This window comes from Puma concolor, chromosome B3, assembly GCF_028749965.1.
Source record: "Puma concolor isolate L17-30 chromosome B3, mPumCon1.1.hap2, whole genome shotgun sequence".
Taxonomy (NCBI): Eukaryota; Metazoa; Chordata; class Mammalia; order Carnivora; family Felidae; genus Puma; species Puma concolor.
The window spans coordinates 43,065,666-43,085,051 of record NC_141672.1 but is presented as its reverse complement, the minus strand read 5'-3'; the positions used below and the strand labels follow the sequence as shown (position 1 = coordinate 43,085,051).

General features: G+C 35.7%; 1 protein-coding gene across 8 annotated transcripts in view; it reads left to right on the top strand.

The window, feature by feature from the left end:
* KIAA0586 (KIAA0586 ortholog) overlaps window positions 1-19,386 on the top strand; it is a 114,329-nt gene that overhangs the window by 75,593 nt on the left and 19,350 nt on the right. For 6 of the 8 annotated variants that reach the window (XM_086709648.1, XM_086709645.1, XM_086709642.1 and 3 more), the window contains 2 exons: window positions 52-206; window positions 2,182-2,290. In XM_086709648.1, the coding sequence (XP_086565774.1) occupies window positions 52-206; window positions 2,182-2,290 (264 nt within the window). Of the gene's footprint in view, window positions 1-51; window positions 207-2,181; window positions 2,291-15,524; window positions 17,417-19,386 lie in introns of those variants that run through there. The other 2 variants (XM_086709644.1, XM_086709646.1) reach the window with 2 other exon arrangements.

The following is a 19,386-nucleotide window of genomic DNA, read 5'->3' as shown; positions in this document are numbered from 1 at the left end:
AATCAAATTAAACAATTTATTTTAACTTTTTGTTTATATATTTGACAACAGGTGGTGTTTATGAAGATTCATGTGCTAGTCATGGTCCAATGAGTTTGGGAGAATTGGAGTTGCAGCCAAATTCTAACCTTGCTCTTCCCGCAACACTTTTGACAGTGCAAGAAAATGATGTTCAGTTATCAGGAGCAGTTGAAGATAATCATCAGGTAATAATCCTTGTACTTTACTTAAAATGAGAATGGTAATAATATTGGCTTAGCATGATGCACTGCCAAGAGATTAGTCTTTGGAGTCAGTTTCAATCCATGCTTCCTTTATTTGTTAATTCAAGCCTGGATACAACTCTTAGCTCATCTGGACCCTAGCTATGACCTTGAGTACATAGCCTTTTTCTAACCCTTAGTTTCCTCATCTTTATTTAGAGATTAAAAATAGCATATATATATATGTATGTATGTGTGCATATATATATATATATATATATATATATATATACACATACATATACATATACACATATACATATATATAATGCTGGTTAGGTAGCTATTATTGACACTTTGTGTCATCATGAAATATCTAGCTCATTAATTTGCATATAGCAGGTACTCAAGAAAAATTTATTATATTAAATTTTGCAAAAGCTGTTACATAAGCAATTTCATGGTGAGTTAGGCCAATGGCCCATGTAATCTTCTGTACTGAAAAAATAAGTTAATTACTCTCCAGCATGTAAAGAAATGTTCACGTTATTAAAAACAGTTTTGTATCTGTGTAATGGCAATGGATTTCTCACTGTAGATTAGTTTATTCACTATGTATTTCATGATATTGCATAGCATTGCATGGGGTTGGTATTGCTGGTTGCAACCTCAGGAGTTTCCTGGGTGAAGTTTAAAACTGGCCCCTATTCATGGAGAGCAAGGAGAGACCGAATAAAGACACATACCACTCCAGATTGGCAGATGGCAGGTTTAAATAAGCAAGGGGACTTACTTACCAGACTTGTCTCGGGCACTTGTGAGACCGGTAGATCTCTGCACCCAGCCACCAGAATCTTAAAAGTTTATATAGAAGCCTTAATTGGGTTCAGTCAGGTATTCAGTCCAGACGGTGTCATAACACCTTCCCCTCTCAAGGGGAAGTCCTTTAATGACTGCCAGTATGGAAATAGTAGGTGGGACGCATATTCCAAGGACAGGACCAGAGTAAGGAGCTTCCAATTGCCTGGGTTCAGCTTGTGGGTCAACTCGTGGCTGATAAGAATCAAGAGGTATCTTTTTAAAGTCCTGTCAAAGTATATCTGATAGCTGTTTTCAGGCACTCATTCATAATTAGGACCATAAAATAGTAAAAGGAAGAAATAAAATCGCTTTCACAGTTTGTGATGTGTGGTTGTGAAGGAATTTGTGACTATTGTAAATTTCAAATTTGGTTAGGTTATAGGTACTAGGAAGAGAGATGATGGGGCTTGTGGTGGAGTGCACATTTCTTGAATGTCAAAGGAGGATAACAGTACTCATGCTTGTGAGAATTAAGTGATGTTACTATATAGAAAAGCTCTTTGAAAATTGCAGTGCATTATGCAGATTTTCATTTTATGTAAAAATGGTTATATGGGAGAGCTTAACAACCACATTAAGTTTTTATCCTGTCTAAATCCATCATGTGTATATATCTAGAATAGTTTGATTTATAAGGAGCTTTGAATTATGAAGTGATTTGAATATTTGAAATCTGTATATATTATCCAAATCTTTTGAAAGATTTTATTTCCAATGTCTTTTCTCTAGTAATATGTACTCTATCACCCATTTAGCAATTAGAGGACATGTATAATATTCAAATTTTATATAAGAAACAACTAAATAGTTAAATTGCTCAAAACTTTTTATTTAAAAAAAAATTTTTTTTTCAATGTTTATTTATTTTTGGGACAGAGAGAGACAGAGTATGAACGGGGGAGGGGCAGAGAGAGAGGGAGACACAGAATCGGAAACAGGCTCCAGGCTCTGAGCCATCAGCCCAGAGCCTGACGCAGGGCTCGAACTCACAGACCGCGAGATCGTGACCTGGCTGAAGTCGGACGCTCAACCGACTGCGCCACCCAGGCGCCCCGCTCAAAACTTTTTAAAGTAACTTAAAAAACAATGTTATGACTTCACGTCTTAAATTCTTTAGTACCAACAAAAGCATGACCAAGATGCGAAACAAGTTGAGCACAAGCCTGCACAAAGTCGTTTAATACGTGTAAGAAGTAAATCTGATATTTCACTTTCACAGCAGCAAGGTAAGATTCATTTTCTTGTAATATAATAGTCTGATGCTTGCACTGATATTGAACAAGTATATGATGAAAATTCTTTATTTTTGTCTACATCACATTCTTGTCTGTAAGTTTTCTGTTTTTTCTTAGTCCATTCTTAAAGAATCTCGTATCATATTTGACTGTATATTTGTTCTTTGTACCAATAAACTCCATTGCTAATGAATTTAAAAACTCTTAGGTAGTGTTTTTCCTTTAATCTTATCTTTTGGTTCTTATGCAGTTGATTGCCTTTTTATCTGTTTATAGGTCTGTATCTGTGTCAGAGTTGTCTATTTTAAATTATGTGAAAAAGGCAGGGGCTGTGGCTGTAAAGGTGCTTCTTTGTAAAGGCTATTCAGTGTTGTGGGTGATGCTGACCAATAAACACAACTTAAAAAAAACAAAGGATTCTCACACTGAATGCACATTATGTAAATGACCAGTTGTGTGGTTGAACTTCAATTCTACAGTCAGCATCATAGCATTTTGATGTTCCTTTATGTTTCTGAAAGACTGTTGGCTTTCTGCTTTATTTACCTTCTTGCTTCTTAGTCACTTAAATTTAATATAACCTAAACTCTGAAATTTGGCAGTAGAAATTAAGATATTTTCTGTTTTAAAACTTTATTTCCACAATCCAGGAAGAAGTATTAGGAATGTTTTAAGCAGTAGAACATTTTTCTTTGCTTTTATGATTGTGTTTTTTTTTAATCTCATTTACTGAATGCCAGTATAATTGCAAATGTAACTATACATTAAGTATTACAGGAAAGACCCAAAACAAGGACATACTCAAGATATTTATTAAAATTATGCTATATGAGGTTTAGATTTTTACTTTTGTTTTTTGTTCCTCTCTTGCTCCCACCTCTCAGAACTTTGCCTTCCTGACCACCTTTTTAACCTGACCATGGTACAGTAATGTGAATATTGTATTTTAGAATCCCATGGAAATTTGGCTATAAAACTCTTCTTATAGTATTTAAAAATTAATCAAAACAGTATATAGATAGGAACAAATGAATGTTTCTAAGATAATGGCAGGACTGACTTGATGCCCTTCTACTGTTACCATTCACGGTCAAAGACTATATATTTAAGTTAGGTTAAAAAAAAATTGTAATGTCTTAAAATTATTAGTAAATTTTGTCTCCTTGGGAGATATTGTATGTGATAAAATGATCATTTTTCTCAGGTGATGGGAAAATTTGGTAAGATTTTAAAGTAAGTGTCTCTCTTCAGGAAAATGACATTCAGTTTCACACATACATGAATGACCACAAGATGGCAATAAATTCTTGTTGGCTTACAGCAAAATGTCATGAAGTACAATGTTGTTAAATAGTGTCTAATTAACATTTAATAAGTCAATAAAAATTGTATGAATAAAAGAAACCGAGGTGTTAGCTGGTTAAAGCAAGTTTTATTTAGAAGAGTTTAGAATGGTTAGATTTAATATATATAATTTTTTTTCATTTAATTTTATATGTAATACAGAAGTTAGAGGATCAGACCTATATCAGCTTTGACTGAGACAAATAAATACCCAGTGAGCTATAAATAGAACATTTGAAAATAGAAGCCAAGTGTTTCACTCTATAACTGATACAGGTCTCCATATTGAATACTTTTTTAATGAATGTGATTGCCTTGGCAAATATAGTCAGTTATGACTTTTTTTTTCCCATAAATTTTGTGGGTTTTATTTTTTTCTCTGATGAAACTCTAAGACATTGCCAAATGTTTCAGAGAATAGGAGAGTCACAATGCCAAAATAATCCTCTAGGGCTCTCAGGACTTTGGGTGACCTTGAAGGAATTCAATCCTATCTCTCATACAGGCCTTGAAGATAATGAAGGAAATTCACCTTATCACAAGGGAATCAAAACCACATCTTTTCTGGCAGCTAAATGCTTCTAAGAATACTTGAACCCCAAATTATGACTGTTTTGGGGAGAAGTATCCTATATTTCACTTTGAAATGTGTACTAGTTTAATATGTGTATATAAAGAATCAAGTAGCTTCACTAGCAGTAGCAGCTGTTTCAGTGATCATTACAAATTGACTGAAGATTTGGTAGGACATGAGTTCCAGCACTATGCTTCCGACAAGTCTGTAAAATCCTTGTTTCCGCCCCCCCCCTTGATTATAACTTTCAGCTTTTAATATAAAAAGAAATTGAATTGATCTGACAGATGGTTATCTTTGGAATCTAAGAGTGAAATTCTTTCATTTGGTATTGAATTCATTGGTTGTATTTTTGACCACAGGATACCATTTTCTGATTCTAAGTCCTGATTAATGGGTTTATAGTGAACATAACAATTTAAGTGATTTCAGTGAGTCATTTAATTTTTTTTCCTTTTTACTATGCAAGTTAACTTTTACTGCTTCTTTTTCTGGGCAAGTTGACTTTCTTCCATATAAATAAGAGACTAGTTTTAAATCTGCTTGTTTGTTATAAACCCAAGAATAGTTAAATTCTATTAAGTAATGTATTAAAATAGTTCACTTTATTTTTTTATTTTTTATATTCTATCAGTATCTTTTTTTTAAATTTGAGTATAGTTGACACACAATGTTACACTAGTTTTCTGGGTACAATATAGTGATTTGACAAGTTTATACATTATGCTGTGCTCACCACAAGGGTAGCTACCATCTGTCATCATCACATGACAGACACTATTACAACATCACCGCCTATATTCCTTATGCTGTGCTTTTTATTCCCATGACTTATTCATTCCATAACTGGAAGCCTGATTCTCCCACTCCCCCCTATTAACTGTTTTGCCCATCTCCTCCCCCGACCCTTCCTTCTAGCAACCATCAGTTTATTCTCTATATTTGTAGGTCTGATTCTGCTTATTCACTTGTTTTATTTTTTTAGATTACACATAAGAGTGAAATCATACATATTTGTCTTTCTCAGTCTGACTTCCTTCACTTAGCATAATACCCTCTGGGTCCATCCTTGTTGTTTCAGATAGCACAATCTTACCCTTTTTTTATTGCTATGTAATATTCCTGAGTGTGTGTGTGTGTGTGTGTGTGTGTGTGTGTGAGAGAGAGAGAGAGAGAGAGAGAGAGAGAGATCTTTCTTATCCATTTGTCAATGGGGACTTACATTGCTTCTGTGTCTTGGCTGTTATAAATAAGCTGCAATAAACATAGAGGTGCAAATATCTTTTTGAATTTGTATTTTTGTTTTATTTGGATAAGTATCCAGTAGTGGAATTGTTGGATCACATGATATTTCTATTTTTAATTTTTTGAGGACCTCATATTTTCCACAGTGGCTATACCAATATACATTCCCACCAACAGTGTACCTTTTTCTCTACATCCTTGCCAACACTTGTTATTTCTTGTCCTTTTTTATTTTAGTCATTCTGACAAGTGTGAGGTAATATCTCATTGTGGCTTTGATCTGCATTTCCCTGATGATTAGGGATGTTGAGCATCTTTACATGTTTCTGTTGGCCACTTGTCTTTTTTAGAAAAATGTTTATTTAAATCCTCTGCCTATTTTTAAATCAGATTGGTTTTTATTGTTGAGGTATATAAGTTCTTTCTTTATTTTGGATATTACCCCTTATTGGATATATCATTTGCAAATATCTTCTCCCATTTAGTAGGTCACCTTTTTGTTTTTGTTGACGGTTTCCTTCACTGTGCAAAAGCATTTTATTTTGTGAAGATACAAAAAATACAGATGCAAAGGAGTACATGCATCCCAATGTTTATACAGGATTATCAACAATAGCCAAAATATGGAGAGAGCCCAAATGTCCATCAACTGATGAATGGATAAAGAAGATGTGGTATATATATATATTATTCAGCTATCAAAAATAATGAAATCTTGCCAATTGCAACAACGTGGATGGAGCTAGAATGTAGCATTTAAGTGAGATAAATCAATCAAAGAAAAACAAATACCATATGATTTTACTCATATGTAGAATTTAAGAAACAAAACAGATGAACATATGGGAAGGGTGCGGGGAAGAAGAGAGGGAAACACACCACAAAAGACTCTTAACAATAGAGAACAGACTGAGGGTTGATGGGGGGGGGGGGTGGGCTAGATGGGTGATGGGCATTAAAGAGGGCACCTGTTGTGATGAGCACTGGGTGTTATATGTAAATGATAAATCACTGAATTCTACTCCTGAAACCAATATTTCACTGTATGTTAACTAACCAAAATTTAAATTTAAAAAAAATTGATAAAAAAATAAAAATAAAATAAATAAGAATGTAGAAGATCTAAGCAATAATATTGACCAATTGAACCTAGTTGATAAACAGCTGATTTGGGGCCACCTGGGTGGCTCAGTTAAGTGCTCAACTTCAGCTCAGGCCAGAATCTCACAGTTCATGGGTTCAAGCCCTGCATCAGGCTCCATGCTGACAGTGCGGAGCCTGCTTAGGATTCTCTCTCTTTCTACCCTTCCTTCACTGATATTTTCTCTCTCTATCAAAATAAATAGATAAACTTAAATTTTTTTTAAAAAGCTGATTTTACTTCCTAAGTAAACTTGAAACATTAACCAAGATTGACAATATTCTGTATCATGAAACAAACCTCAGTAAATTTAAAACAGTTAAAATCATACAAAATAAATTCTCTGACCTCAGTGGAATGAAAATGAAAATGAATAACAAAGATTCCTGGAACATTACTAAATATTTGGAATTTAAATTGCACACATTTTAATAAACCTTGGGTCAAAAAGGAAATTACAAAGGGAATTAGAACTATTTTGAACTTGGGGCACCTGGGTGGCTCAGTCAGTAGAGCATCCAGCTACGGCTCAGGTCATGATCTTATAGTTCGTGGGTTTGAGCCCCACATCAGGCTCTGTGCTGACAACTCAGAGCCTGGAGCCTGCTTCAGATTCTATGTCTCCCTCACTCTCCCCCCCAACCCCCACCGCTTGTTCTCTGTGTCTGTCTCTCAAAAAATTAAAAGAAAAAAAAGAAATATTTTTAACTGAATAAAAATGGAAACACCACGTACCAAAATTCATGGGATGCTGCTGAAGCAGTGATTAGAGGGAATTTTATGGCATAAATGCTTACATGATAATAGAAGAGAAAGGTCTAAAATCAGTGCTCTAAACCTCTAATGGAGGAAACCTGAAAAAGAAGGGCAATTAAACTTCTAATAAACAGAAGGAAGGAAAAGAACAGAATGAAATTGAAAACCTAAACATAATAGAAACCCAGTGAAACCAAAAGCTGGTTCTTTGAAATGACTGGTAAATCAATAAACCTTAGCCAGAATGATGAGGGAAAAAGGAGAAAACACATGAATCATTAGTATTAGAAGTTAGAGAGAGGAAATCAGTACAGATCCTATGGAAATTAAAGAGATTATAAAGTAATATTAGTATCTTTATGCTCATAAATTTGACAACATTGGTAAAATGGAAAAATTTTATCTAACTTGAGAAGAAACTGATAATAAACTAAGTAATCTTATATTTGTTAAAGAAAAAGTGAATTTTTAGCTTAAAATCCTCCAATAAAGAGAACCTGAGGCTCAGACGGTTTCACTGGAGAATTCTACCAGATATTTAAGAGAGAAATAATGCCAGTTCTACTCAAACTCTCCCAGAAAATAGAAAAGAACTCTTTTTACCAATACCCTGATACCAAAAGCAGACAAAGACATTTCTGGAAAAGAAATTTATAGACCAATATCTCTCATGAACATAGACAAAAAATTTCTCTATAAAATATTAGCAAATTGAATCCAACAATATATAGAAAGACAGTAAGTGGACCAGGTGGGTTTATCCCAGGAAAGAAAGGTTGGTTCACCATTCAAAAAGCAATGTAATTCACTATATGAATAGACTAAAAAAAAAAAAAAAAAAAAAAATGTGATTTTCTCAATAGATCTAGAAAAGCTTTTGACAGTATTCAACATCTTTTTATGATTACAGTATTCAACCAAGAATCAGAGGAATCTTTCTCAACATGATAAAGGAAAGACATTATAAGAAACCTATAGTCAACATCACACATGATGGTGAAAGACTAAATGCTTTCCTAGTAAAACTGGAAACAAGCAATGAGGTCTGCTCTCATTACTCCTTTTCAAAATCATACTGGCTGTTCTAGCCAATGCAGTGATGCAAGAAAAATGAAAAAAGGCATACAGATTAGAAAGGAAGAAATAAACTTACTTCTATTTGGTCATGCATGATTATATAAAGTGCCACAAGGCCTACAAAAATCCTACTGGAACCAACATGTTTATCAAGTTCACAGGGGCTACAATATCAATGTACAAAAATCAGTGATATTTCTTTGAACTAGTAATGAAAAATTTGAAATTGTAATTAAAAACTATAATTTATCATAGCAACATAAATGTGAAATATTTAGGTATAAATCTAATGAAATATTTTCATGATTTGTGTGCTAAAAACTACAAAAACATCTGATGAGAGAAATCAAAGACCTATATAAATGGATAAGACTCAAAATTAAGAAGTCAGTTCTCCCCAAATTGATCCATAGATTCAGTGCAATCTCAGTCAAAATTCTAATAAGGTTTTGGTAGATACTGATAAGCTCATAAGCAAATGCAGAAGGCCTGGAATAGCCAAAATAACTTTTAAAAAGAAGAGGTTGGAGGATTTACACTATGGCTTTAAAACATTTTCTAAAGCTACAGTAATCATGATAGTGTAGTATTGGCATAAAGATTAACAGGTAGATAGATCAGTGGAATAGAATCCAAAAATAGTCCATACATTTATAATCAATTGATTTTTCACAAATAGCAAAGAATTGAATGAAGAAAGGATAATCTCAACAAATTGTGTTGGGTCAAGTGGTCACCTATGTGCAAAAAAATGAACCATAACCCATATCTCACAAACATATACAAACATTAGCTCAAAATGGATCCTAAATCTAAATGTAAAGCCAAAAGCACTAAAACTTCTAAAAGAAAAATAGGAGAAAATCTTTGTGACCTGTGGTTGGGCAAAGATTTTTAAGATGTTATAGAAAAGTCATAGTTCCTAGAAGCATATATTGATTGATTGGATTTAATGAAAATAAAAACTTTTTCAAAAGACACTGTTAAGAGAATGAAATAGGATAAACTACAGATTAGGAGAAAATATTTGCAAATCCACTTTTTGATAAAGAACTTGAATCCAAAATATGTTTTAAAAACATAAAACTCAGTAGTAAGAATGAGTTTAGAGATTTGAATAGACACTTCACTAAAAAAAGTTATATGGATGACAAATGAACACACAGAAATATGTTAAACATCATTAGTTACTAATGGGAGGTGCAAATTAAAAAGTAGATACCACTAACTACCCATTAAGTCGGCTGAAATCAAAGAAACTGGTAACATCACACATTGATGAGAAGGCCGAGCAATTCTTATTCTTGTACATTGCTGGTGGAGTGCAAAATGCTACAGCCACCTTGGAAAAACAGTTTGGCAGTTTCTTCTAAAATTAAATAGAAATTTACTATACAACCCAGCAGTCCATATACTAGGTATTTACTCAAGAGAACTGAAAACTTATATTCATATAAAACCTGTACTCAATTTTTAGCAGTTTCATTTATGATTACCAAGAAGTGAACCTAGATGTCCTCCAACAAGTGAATGGATAAGCAATGTATGGTACATCCATACAATGGAACTCAGCAACAAAAAGGAATGAAATGCTGATATACATAAAAGCATGGATGAGTCTCATTGCTTTATATAAAATGAAAGAAGCCAAATTCAAAAGCCTTCATACCGTATTTATGTGACAATTACAGCTATATGACATTTGGGAAGAAAAAAAGTATCTATATTAGGAGAACAGATCAGTGGCTTCTAGGAGTGAGAGCAGGGTTTGACTACAAATGGCAGAAGGAACTTTGGAGGTGATATAGATGTTCTAGATCTGGATTGTGGTGGTGGTTATATAACCATGTGTTTGTCAAGAGTGAATCTTGGGCACCTGGGTGGCTCAGTCATTGATTTCACAGTTCGTGAGTTTGAGTCCCACATCGGGTGAGCTCATGCCCTCATCGGGTGAGCATGAGCCCCTTTTGGGGTAAAACACGAGCCCCTGGTGAGCCCCACTTCTCTCTTTTTCTCTCTCTCTCTCTCCGCCCCCCACCCCTTGTTCCCTAGTGACCTTTCTTTTCCTCTCTCTCTTTCTCAAAAAAAAAAAAAAAAAAAAAAAAAGGTAAATCTTACTGGGTATGAATTATGCTTCAGTAAAGCTAACTTAAATATTGCTGACCCTTTTCTATTATGAATTTTCTTAGTTAACTTTTGTTAAAAGTTTGTTATATGGGAATGTATAAAAGGTTTTGTTGTTAAAAGGTGTTTAAATGTGACACTGAGTATTTTACACACAATTATTCACATCTTTTTTTCTGTATTTAACACTTCAGGAGGAGATAGTTGGCTATACTTTTATAATACATTGTATCTTCAATATAATATACATTGGATTTCTAGGTATTTATTTGAGAATACATTTTATTCAAGCTAGAAGCCTGGGACATTTAAGCTTTGTAATTAATAGCAACTAACTAGTAACAGAAGAGAAGATAGTATGTGCTAATCTGAAAATACATGTTTAGATTTCAGAAAAGAAAGAAGTGTCAGCTCAAAACTTTACTGGCACATCCAATATCCAATATAATGTATCATTAACCCAGTCCAGTTCAATAAATACTGAGTTCTCTCACACACTACACTTTTTTTTTTTTAACTTTTTGTTAAAGTTAACTTATTTTTGAGAGACAGAGAATGAGCAGGGGAAGGGCAGAGGGAGAGGGAGACACAGAATCCGAAGCAGGCTTCAAGCTCTGAGAGTCAGCACCGATACTGACACAGGGCTCCAACCCATAAACTGTGAGATCATGACCTGAACTGAAGTCAGACGCTTAGCTGACTATGGAGCCACCCAGGGGCCCCGCCCCACTACACTTCTAAGCCTTGATGTTTTTGCATGTTATCTTCCTTTTATGTGTAATTTTCTTCTTTCCCCACTTTGCATGTCTTTCTTTTTCAACATCTAGCTCCATTTTTCTGAGTCCTTACTGAACCTCCGATTGCTAATGACTTACTTATCTTTAACTCCAACCCCAGCTTTTTTGTGCCCTGAACATGATCCTAGTTTTACTGATAATTTCCGCTATCAGCCTGCTAGGTACTCTCTTTTATCTCATTTGTTCCTCAAAATACCATGACATGCAGGTAGTTCCATTCCCCTTTTATAAAAAAAAGGATAAAGTTCGTGAAGGATAACTAACTTTCCCATAGCACAGTTTTAGAAACTGAAGATATAGAATTCTAGCCCTTACCTACCTGAGTGCAAAGCTGATATTCTTTTCCTTGTTTCATACCATTTTGTGGAGTAAGAATTTAATACATATTTATTATGTGACTTAACAGCTTTCTGGAAGAAACTGCCTTTATCATCTCTACATTGCTTAGACTGATTATTCAGAAGGTCAGAGAAACTGATAGTTCTGTGGTTTGTTTAAGATAGGTTATCTTGTTTGTTATTTAAGAGATGATGTTTTCCCAGTGTGTTTAATGCACAGTAATCAATAAGTATTTATTGAATCAAACTTAAATATCATTTGCTACTGACCACAAACATTTAATTCTGTTATTTAGTAAAAAGAAGAAAGAAGAAAAGAGAGAAAAGAAAATAAATCATCCCAATTGTTTTCTAATTACTGACACCTTTAATGTAGATAGTGAGCTATAGTGGAATAATCTAAAGGCTGCTTTTAGATTTTTACCTGCTTTTCTAAAACATTGTATTATTTCTTTTGTAGTATTGATGTTTTCTTATTCTTCAAGGACAAATTAGTTGAGCAGGGTGGGGGCAGCCAAGAATTTGCCCAAGGGTAGGAAGAGTTAAATCAGGTTACATATTAGTCAGTGGGCAGTCTTCTTGAACTCTAGAGGAAAAGAGAATAGTATGGCATCATTCATTCATTCTGTTTTTAAAAATTGAGATATAATTCTTATTTTAAAATTATCCTTTTTAAAGTATACAAGTAAAAAAATCTTTTTGATGTTTTTATTTATTTTCAAGAGAGAGCAAGAGACAGAGCGTTAGTGGGGGAGAGAGGGAGACACAGAAGCAGGCCCCAGGCTCTGAGCTGTCAGCACAGAGCCTGACGCGGGGCTCGAACTCACAAACTGTGAGATCATGACCTGAGCCGAAGTTGGCCTCTCAACCAACTGAGCCACCCAGGTGCCCCAAAATGTACAATTTAGTGGTTTTTAGTATTTTTTTAAAGTTATGGAACCATGGCCATTATCTAATCCCAGAACCTTTCCTTTGTTCTAAAAAGAAACCCCGTACCTGTTAGTATTCCTTTTCTTTTCTCCTCTCCCCCAGTTCCTGGAAACTACTAACATGCTTTCTGTCTCTATGGATTTACCCACTCCGTACATTTTATATAAACGGAATCATACAATATGTGACTTTGGTGTCTGGCTTCTTTCACTTAACATGTTTTCAGGGTTCATTCATAGTGTAGCACATATCATTACTTCATTCCTCTTTATGGCTGAATAATATTCCAGTGTATATTCATTCTTTGGTCAACCTTTCCCAGCATGCTTTTCATGTTTAGGACTGTAGAAGGCAGTGCGGACCTAGAGGGAGGAATAAGACAAAGCAACTACTCTCAAGGGATAAAGAGAAGAAAAGGGTGGTTAAGAGGAATAATTTTTGAAATCACTGCATTTCCAATAATTTGTTAGAATGCTATCAAATATGAAAAGAGAAATACCTTTATGTAATCGTACTGTCAAATTGTCACTTTTTTCTTACAGTGATGAAAAAAACACGTGTTAGGTCCACTGCTGACTGTCTTTATGTGTATACATTTCTTCCATTTTTTGTGAGGATGTTTGGAGGACGGGGGGCATAATCCATGGGAGAAAAGACACTCTTCTGGCACATTAATGGATTTTTAACACAGATGATTATTTCAGCTGTTCATTCCTACAAGAAAGGATTTACACCTTTGTAAAAGAATATATATTATATATAATTCTTTATTCGCACACATATATATGTAATCATGGAGATAAATGTGCGTAACTAAGGATATTCCATCAGAATGAGCAAAATATATAAAAGGATTGATCTGGAAGATCTGTTAAATAAGACACTGAAAACTGCTCAAGGATTTCCATAACATTTTCACTTGTTGGCACTAAAAGTAATTTCCTTTTCTATGTAAGAGTTTTAAGTTTGGAAATTATTTAATTTTCCTGTTGTAGAATTAATTGTACACTGTACATGGAGAGCTTAGATTTTTCTCAAGTCTTTGACGTTAAACACATCTCACCAAAAGCATACACCAGCATTGTTTTTGAAGACTCGCCAACATTCCAGAAACCTCTGCAACCCTTTCATTGTCCTTAGCCAGACTTCCCAAAACCTGACTTTAAAGGTTTTATGATTTTTATTGAAATCAAATTGATGTAAAATATAATTTAAAGTAATAGATTAACTTAGTGCCCTTTTTATTCATCAGCCACTAAAGAATAATTTAATTTTCCAAAGTAATAATTGTACAGGTAAATGTAGGTTATCAGTGAGGTAGATTTGTCTTTTTTTTTTTTTTTTAAGTTTACTTACTTATTTTTGAGAAGAGAGAGTGTGCAAACGGGGGGAGGGGCAGAGAGAGAGGGAAACAGAGGATCTGAGGCAGGCTGTGTGCCAACAGCAAGAGAGCTTGATGCCCGGCTCAAAGTCACGGACTGTGAGATCATGACTGGAGCCAAAGCTGGATGCTCAACTGACTGAGCCACCCAGGCGCCCCTAGATTCATAAGTCTTGAAGGCAGAGGGACCATCCAGTTCAATAGAACCAAAGATCATAACTCCGATTAGTGGTAGCGTCTGATCTTCTTAGATCAGTAATATTTCTGAATATTACTGAAATATTTCTGAATATTTCTATTATACTACACTGACATTCCCCAAAGAAAACTAATTGCAGTTCTTTTTAAATTTTTTTATTTTTTCATTTTTTCAACGTTTTTATTTATTTTTGGGACAGAGAGAGACAGAGCATGAACGGGGGAGGGGCAGAGAGAGAGAAGGAGACACAGAATCGGAAACAGGCTCCAGGCTCCGAGCCATCTGCCCAGAGCCTGACGCGGGGCTCGAACTCACGGACCGTGAGATCGTGACCTGGCTGAAGTCGGACGCTTAACCGACTGCGCCACCCAGGCGCCCCACTAATTGCACTTCTAAGTTAATGTGTTATAAATGCTATTCTTCTAATCAATATAATAATCTTTTAATTTTTTGGCAAATTTAGTTTTATATAAATAAAACAAAATTAGATAGATTATTTCAACTAACAGATTATTCTACTAACCCACTTCTACCCTAAATAAAAAAAGAAGCTTGGTTATTTCAATTCAGAATGAGTTAGAATAGAGAAGTAATATAGACTTACTATACTTACAGGATGAACTACTACTAGATTGTTTCTTTGTTAGTCTCTAATACAGTGGTTGTCAAACCTTCACAGACATAGGAATCTCTGGCACTCTGAATTCAATCTAGATCCCCACCTCTCCCTGAGAATTTGATTGTTTGCCTGAGGTGTGGCCTGAGAATCAGAATGTTAACTGGGATCCCTGGTGTTGATACAGGAGGAGGAAGACCACCCTTTGTGAAATACTGCTTAATGACTCCAGATAGTCTTGTGACTTCTGTTCTACTATAGAATTAGAAGCACTACAACATAAAGCTTGTACTCTGGAGTCAGACTGCCTTGGGTTCAAATCCTAGCTCCGCTAATCCTTAGCTGGTGACCTTGGGTAAGATACTTAATGTCTGTGTGTGTGTGTGTTGATATAGTAGAGACATGCAGTGCACTTAGAATAGGACCTGACACGTATTAAGAGCTATGAAAATATTAGCTGTGATTAGCAGGATTGTCTCTAGGACACTTCTCCTTTTGGAATACTCATGTTGTAATCAGCTCCTATTTAACAGCTAGGAATTGAACCTCTAATTGGTCCTGAGCTTTAAGGATGTTTGCAAGAAAATGTTATAGATGGGACATGTCTGTACAGTGTTAGGGAGATAAACTGATTTTCAACACAATTTTTCACTCTCCAGTGAATATATTGAAGATATATATAAAATCTTGGGTTATTTTATAGAACTTTCCATTGACTTGCATGATGGGCAACTAAATATACTGAAGCTTATTAAACCAAGGGGATTTCCAATCTGTAATCCTATCTATTGGCAAGTGAGTATTTTAGTAAATTCATTCTGTCAGCAATTCTCTCATCTTTAAATCCAAGAGAGAAACTGATAACTCAAGAGCTCAACAATTATATATGAGCTGTGGCATCCTGATTAAAAGTAAAGATTAAGATTAGAGGCAAGGGTGCCAAGGTGGTGGCTCAGTCGGTTGGGCAACCAACTCTTGAGTTCAGCTCAGGTCATGATCTCGAGGTTCATGGGTTTGAGCCCCATGTGGGGCTCTGCGCTGACTGTGTGGAGCTTGCTTAGGATTCTCTCTTGGCCTCTTTCTCTGCCCCTCCCCTGCTTGTGCTCTCTCTCTCAAAATAAATAAATAAACTAAAAAAATATATTAAAAAAGATTAGGGGCAGTATCAGGTACACATCAAGGTATTAAAAATGACTAAATTTCTTAGGAAATACCCCCCCCCCCATACACCTCTGATGGCAAAAGGCAACATAATTTCATTGTCACCCCTAGTAACCTTCCTTTTTGTTCTTGTAAACATTTTTTTTTCCTTTTTATTGTACTTACATAATTTTTTTAAATTTTACTTTTTAAAAAACTTCTTTTCGTTTTTGAGAGAGACAGAACATGAGTGGAGGAGGGACAGAGAGAGAGAGGGAGACACATACTCTGAAACAAACTCCAGGCTCCAAGCTGTCAGCACAGAGCCCGATGCAGGGCTCGAACTCATGAACCGTGAGATCATGACCTGAGCCAAAGTCGGATGCTTAACTGACTGAGCCACCCAGGCACCCCTGTACTTACATAATTTATTTTATTATGTAGAAAAGTTAATAAAGTTTCTTATCCATAATAATTTTGCTTTTTACCACTATTATTATTGATGTTCTATAGAATAAGATTTTATTTATGTAAAATGCCCCCAAATTTTTGCCTTCGGCCCTAGCCTTCCTCATCTAACTGTAAACAAAGGTAAGCCTATATATTTGGAATAATGAGCAGTTGTGCTCCTTGGAGTGTGTAGGGATAATTGTCTTATTCATTATACAGCTTAATGCCTCTTTTTTCCTTCCTCCCCTAACATGACTAATTTGCATAATGGGACACTGGAGCAGATACTGTGAAGTAGCTAGTGACTCAGTTAAACAGAACCACTTTGGTCATGTGTTCTTTCTGCCACCTGTAGTGGGACCTCCAATTACTTGGTCTTACTTCTCTTGACTGGCTATTCCTGGGGCCTCCTATCTTGCCTGACCTATGTGGTTGACCCATTTCAGTTCTGTCTTATCACCATGCAAGACTTGATGTCTCTTTGATCTATGCTAATCCCCACTCTGCATTCCTCCTACTTTCAAGGGTCTCTGATTTTGTTCTCTGCTCACCAAATCCTGCAGGATGATGATGCTATTTGTCTAATTATAGCCTGTTAGCAAACCGTGGGGCTTGATTGGGACTTTTGCCATTCCCCAGGAATTCTTTTACTAATTTCATATTGACCTTCACTCCAAGATAGCACCTATTCCAGCCCTTCACCTCAAATCCTTAATCCCATGTTTATCCCTCAGTTCTCTTTTAATGCATGCTTTTGCTTTTCTGAGGTCTATTCTTTCGAATGTGAAGATTTATAGCTATTCTGTCCCCAAATTCTTATAGCTCTACTTTAGTCTTTTCATATTTTTTACTTTGGGGTTGAAGAAAGAGCTATGCTTTTTTCCCTCTATAAAGGTAACTTCCACCTGCAGCCTCGATCCCACCTCATTCTACTCTTGACAGAGGGAGAGGGGGAAAGATGTCATCCTGAGAGAAGAAAAGAAAAGAAAGGGAGGGAATAGAAGAAGGGAAAAGGGGGGTAAGGAGATAGTGGAGAGGGAAGGGGGAGGAAGGGAAAGAAGAGGTTAGGGATGGCACTCAGGTGAGAAAAGGGAGAAGCAAATGGGACAGGGAATGAGTGTAGAATAAGCAGGATCATTTATTTTTCATCTGCAGAATGAGGGATGGGCTTCATGATCCTTCAGGTAATGTATAGCCATACACACCTCCTCACTCTATTCCTTCTGAGCCCCTCATCCCCCTATTCCCTGTATTTTCTGAGCTCCCATCCCACCCCCACCCCCATGCCTTTTTCTGTGTCTTTACTTAGAACTGTCCCCTCCCCTGCCCTCTGACACAACGTCCCCATCCCCTATAGACATTCTTGATCCATTCTGTGTCCTTGAAGGGCCCATACCGTTTGGCATATATTTCACTTCTAGCCCTCATTAGTGTCATATTCTGTAGGAGTATTTTCTTACAGCCTGTCTCCTTCTCTAGGAAGGAAATTTCCTAGACACAGTCACCTTATTTCATTCATCCCTGCTCCACCTACATTCTATAGCACAGCACCTTATATGGTAGGTTCTCAGTAAATGTGTATTGGATCAAATGTATTAGTTGACTCTATTGTCCCATCTAGTGCAGGGGCCTTTTTTTTTTTTTTTTAACAGTTTTCTTTCTCTTTCTCTCCATTCATTCATTCATTCATTTATTCACTCTTGAGTAGTTGTTATGTGCCAGGTACTGTTCACCACCTTGGGATACTGTAGTAAACATAAAAGTTGAAATCCCTATAAATAGTAAATAAATATACAAAAATTTCAGATGACAATAAATGCTGTGAAAAAAATAAAGGGTTTACAGAAGAATGCCAAGTGTCAACAGACAAATGTGGAGTGAGCACTAATATTAGAAAGCCAGCGTTTTGCAACCACCCTAGTAAAGATTAGATCAGGCAAGAATCCTCAGTGAATGCTAAATGTAGAAGGAAGTTTTAATGAGGAGAAGGATATTTGCGTGGTCTTTAAGTATCTCCTCATAGATTGGTTCATTAGTTGAAAGGGAAAACAAAAGCTAGTACATTGATTGGGCAGTCAAAATTAATATTACCATAGGGGGCAGATAAACGCTGTGTGCTATCCAAGTAGGATATCTGAGCAGGACACAACATTTCCATGTAGTATTCTACGCAAGAGTGCATAACCTGAATGTAGTCATGGATAAATACCACACAAACCTAAAACACAGGGGAAGAGGTTAACAGTTGTGAATCTGGGTAAGTGATATATGAGCTTTCTTTCTTTATACTATTCTTGCAGTTTTGCTCCAAGTTTTATATTATTTCCAAATAAAAAGAAAACATTTTTTAAAGGTATTGCTTTATTTATTTAAAAAATAACGTCGATAGCGATTTGCACTTCTAGTGTCAATTAAAAAGTCATAAAGCAGGGTCATGAATAATGAAGAGAACAAGGTGAGTGGTTTGCTGCTTTAAAACATTTGGTTGGAGAAGTTTTTTTTGAAAGAGTTGCATTTGCAGAGAATGAACCGAAGGAGGAAATCTTGCAAAACCCCCTTCTAGTATTCCATCTAGAAGGATTAGGAAGAATGAAGGTTTGGAGGTGGGAATGAGCTTGATGTGTCAGTATATCTTGCGTAAAGTTATGCTGGGACAGAACCCAGTCATCACTAAGTATGGTAGATCTGTTTCTTACCCAGCAAGAAGGCCAGCGTGGCTGGAGGGGAGTGTGCAAGGGGGGCAGTGATAGGAAATGAGAAACGAAATGTAGGCAGATCACATGGAGCCCTGTAAGTCTCTGGGAAGGAATTTGGATTTTATTCTGAGTATGATGAGATTCCTGTGGAAGGTTTGAGCAGGAGAATGGCAAATTCTAATTTACATTTTTAAATAGATCACCCTGGCAGCTAGCTGGAAAACACACTATAGGAAGACAGTACTGGGAACAGGGAGACCAACCGGAAGACTTGCGGTA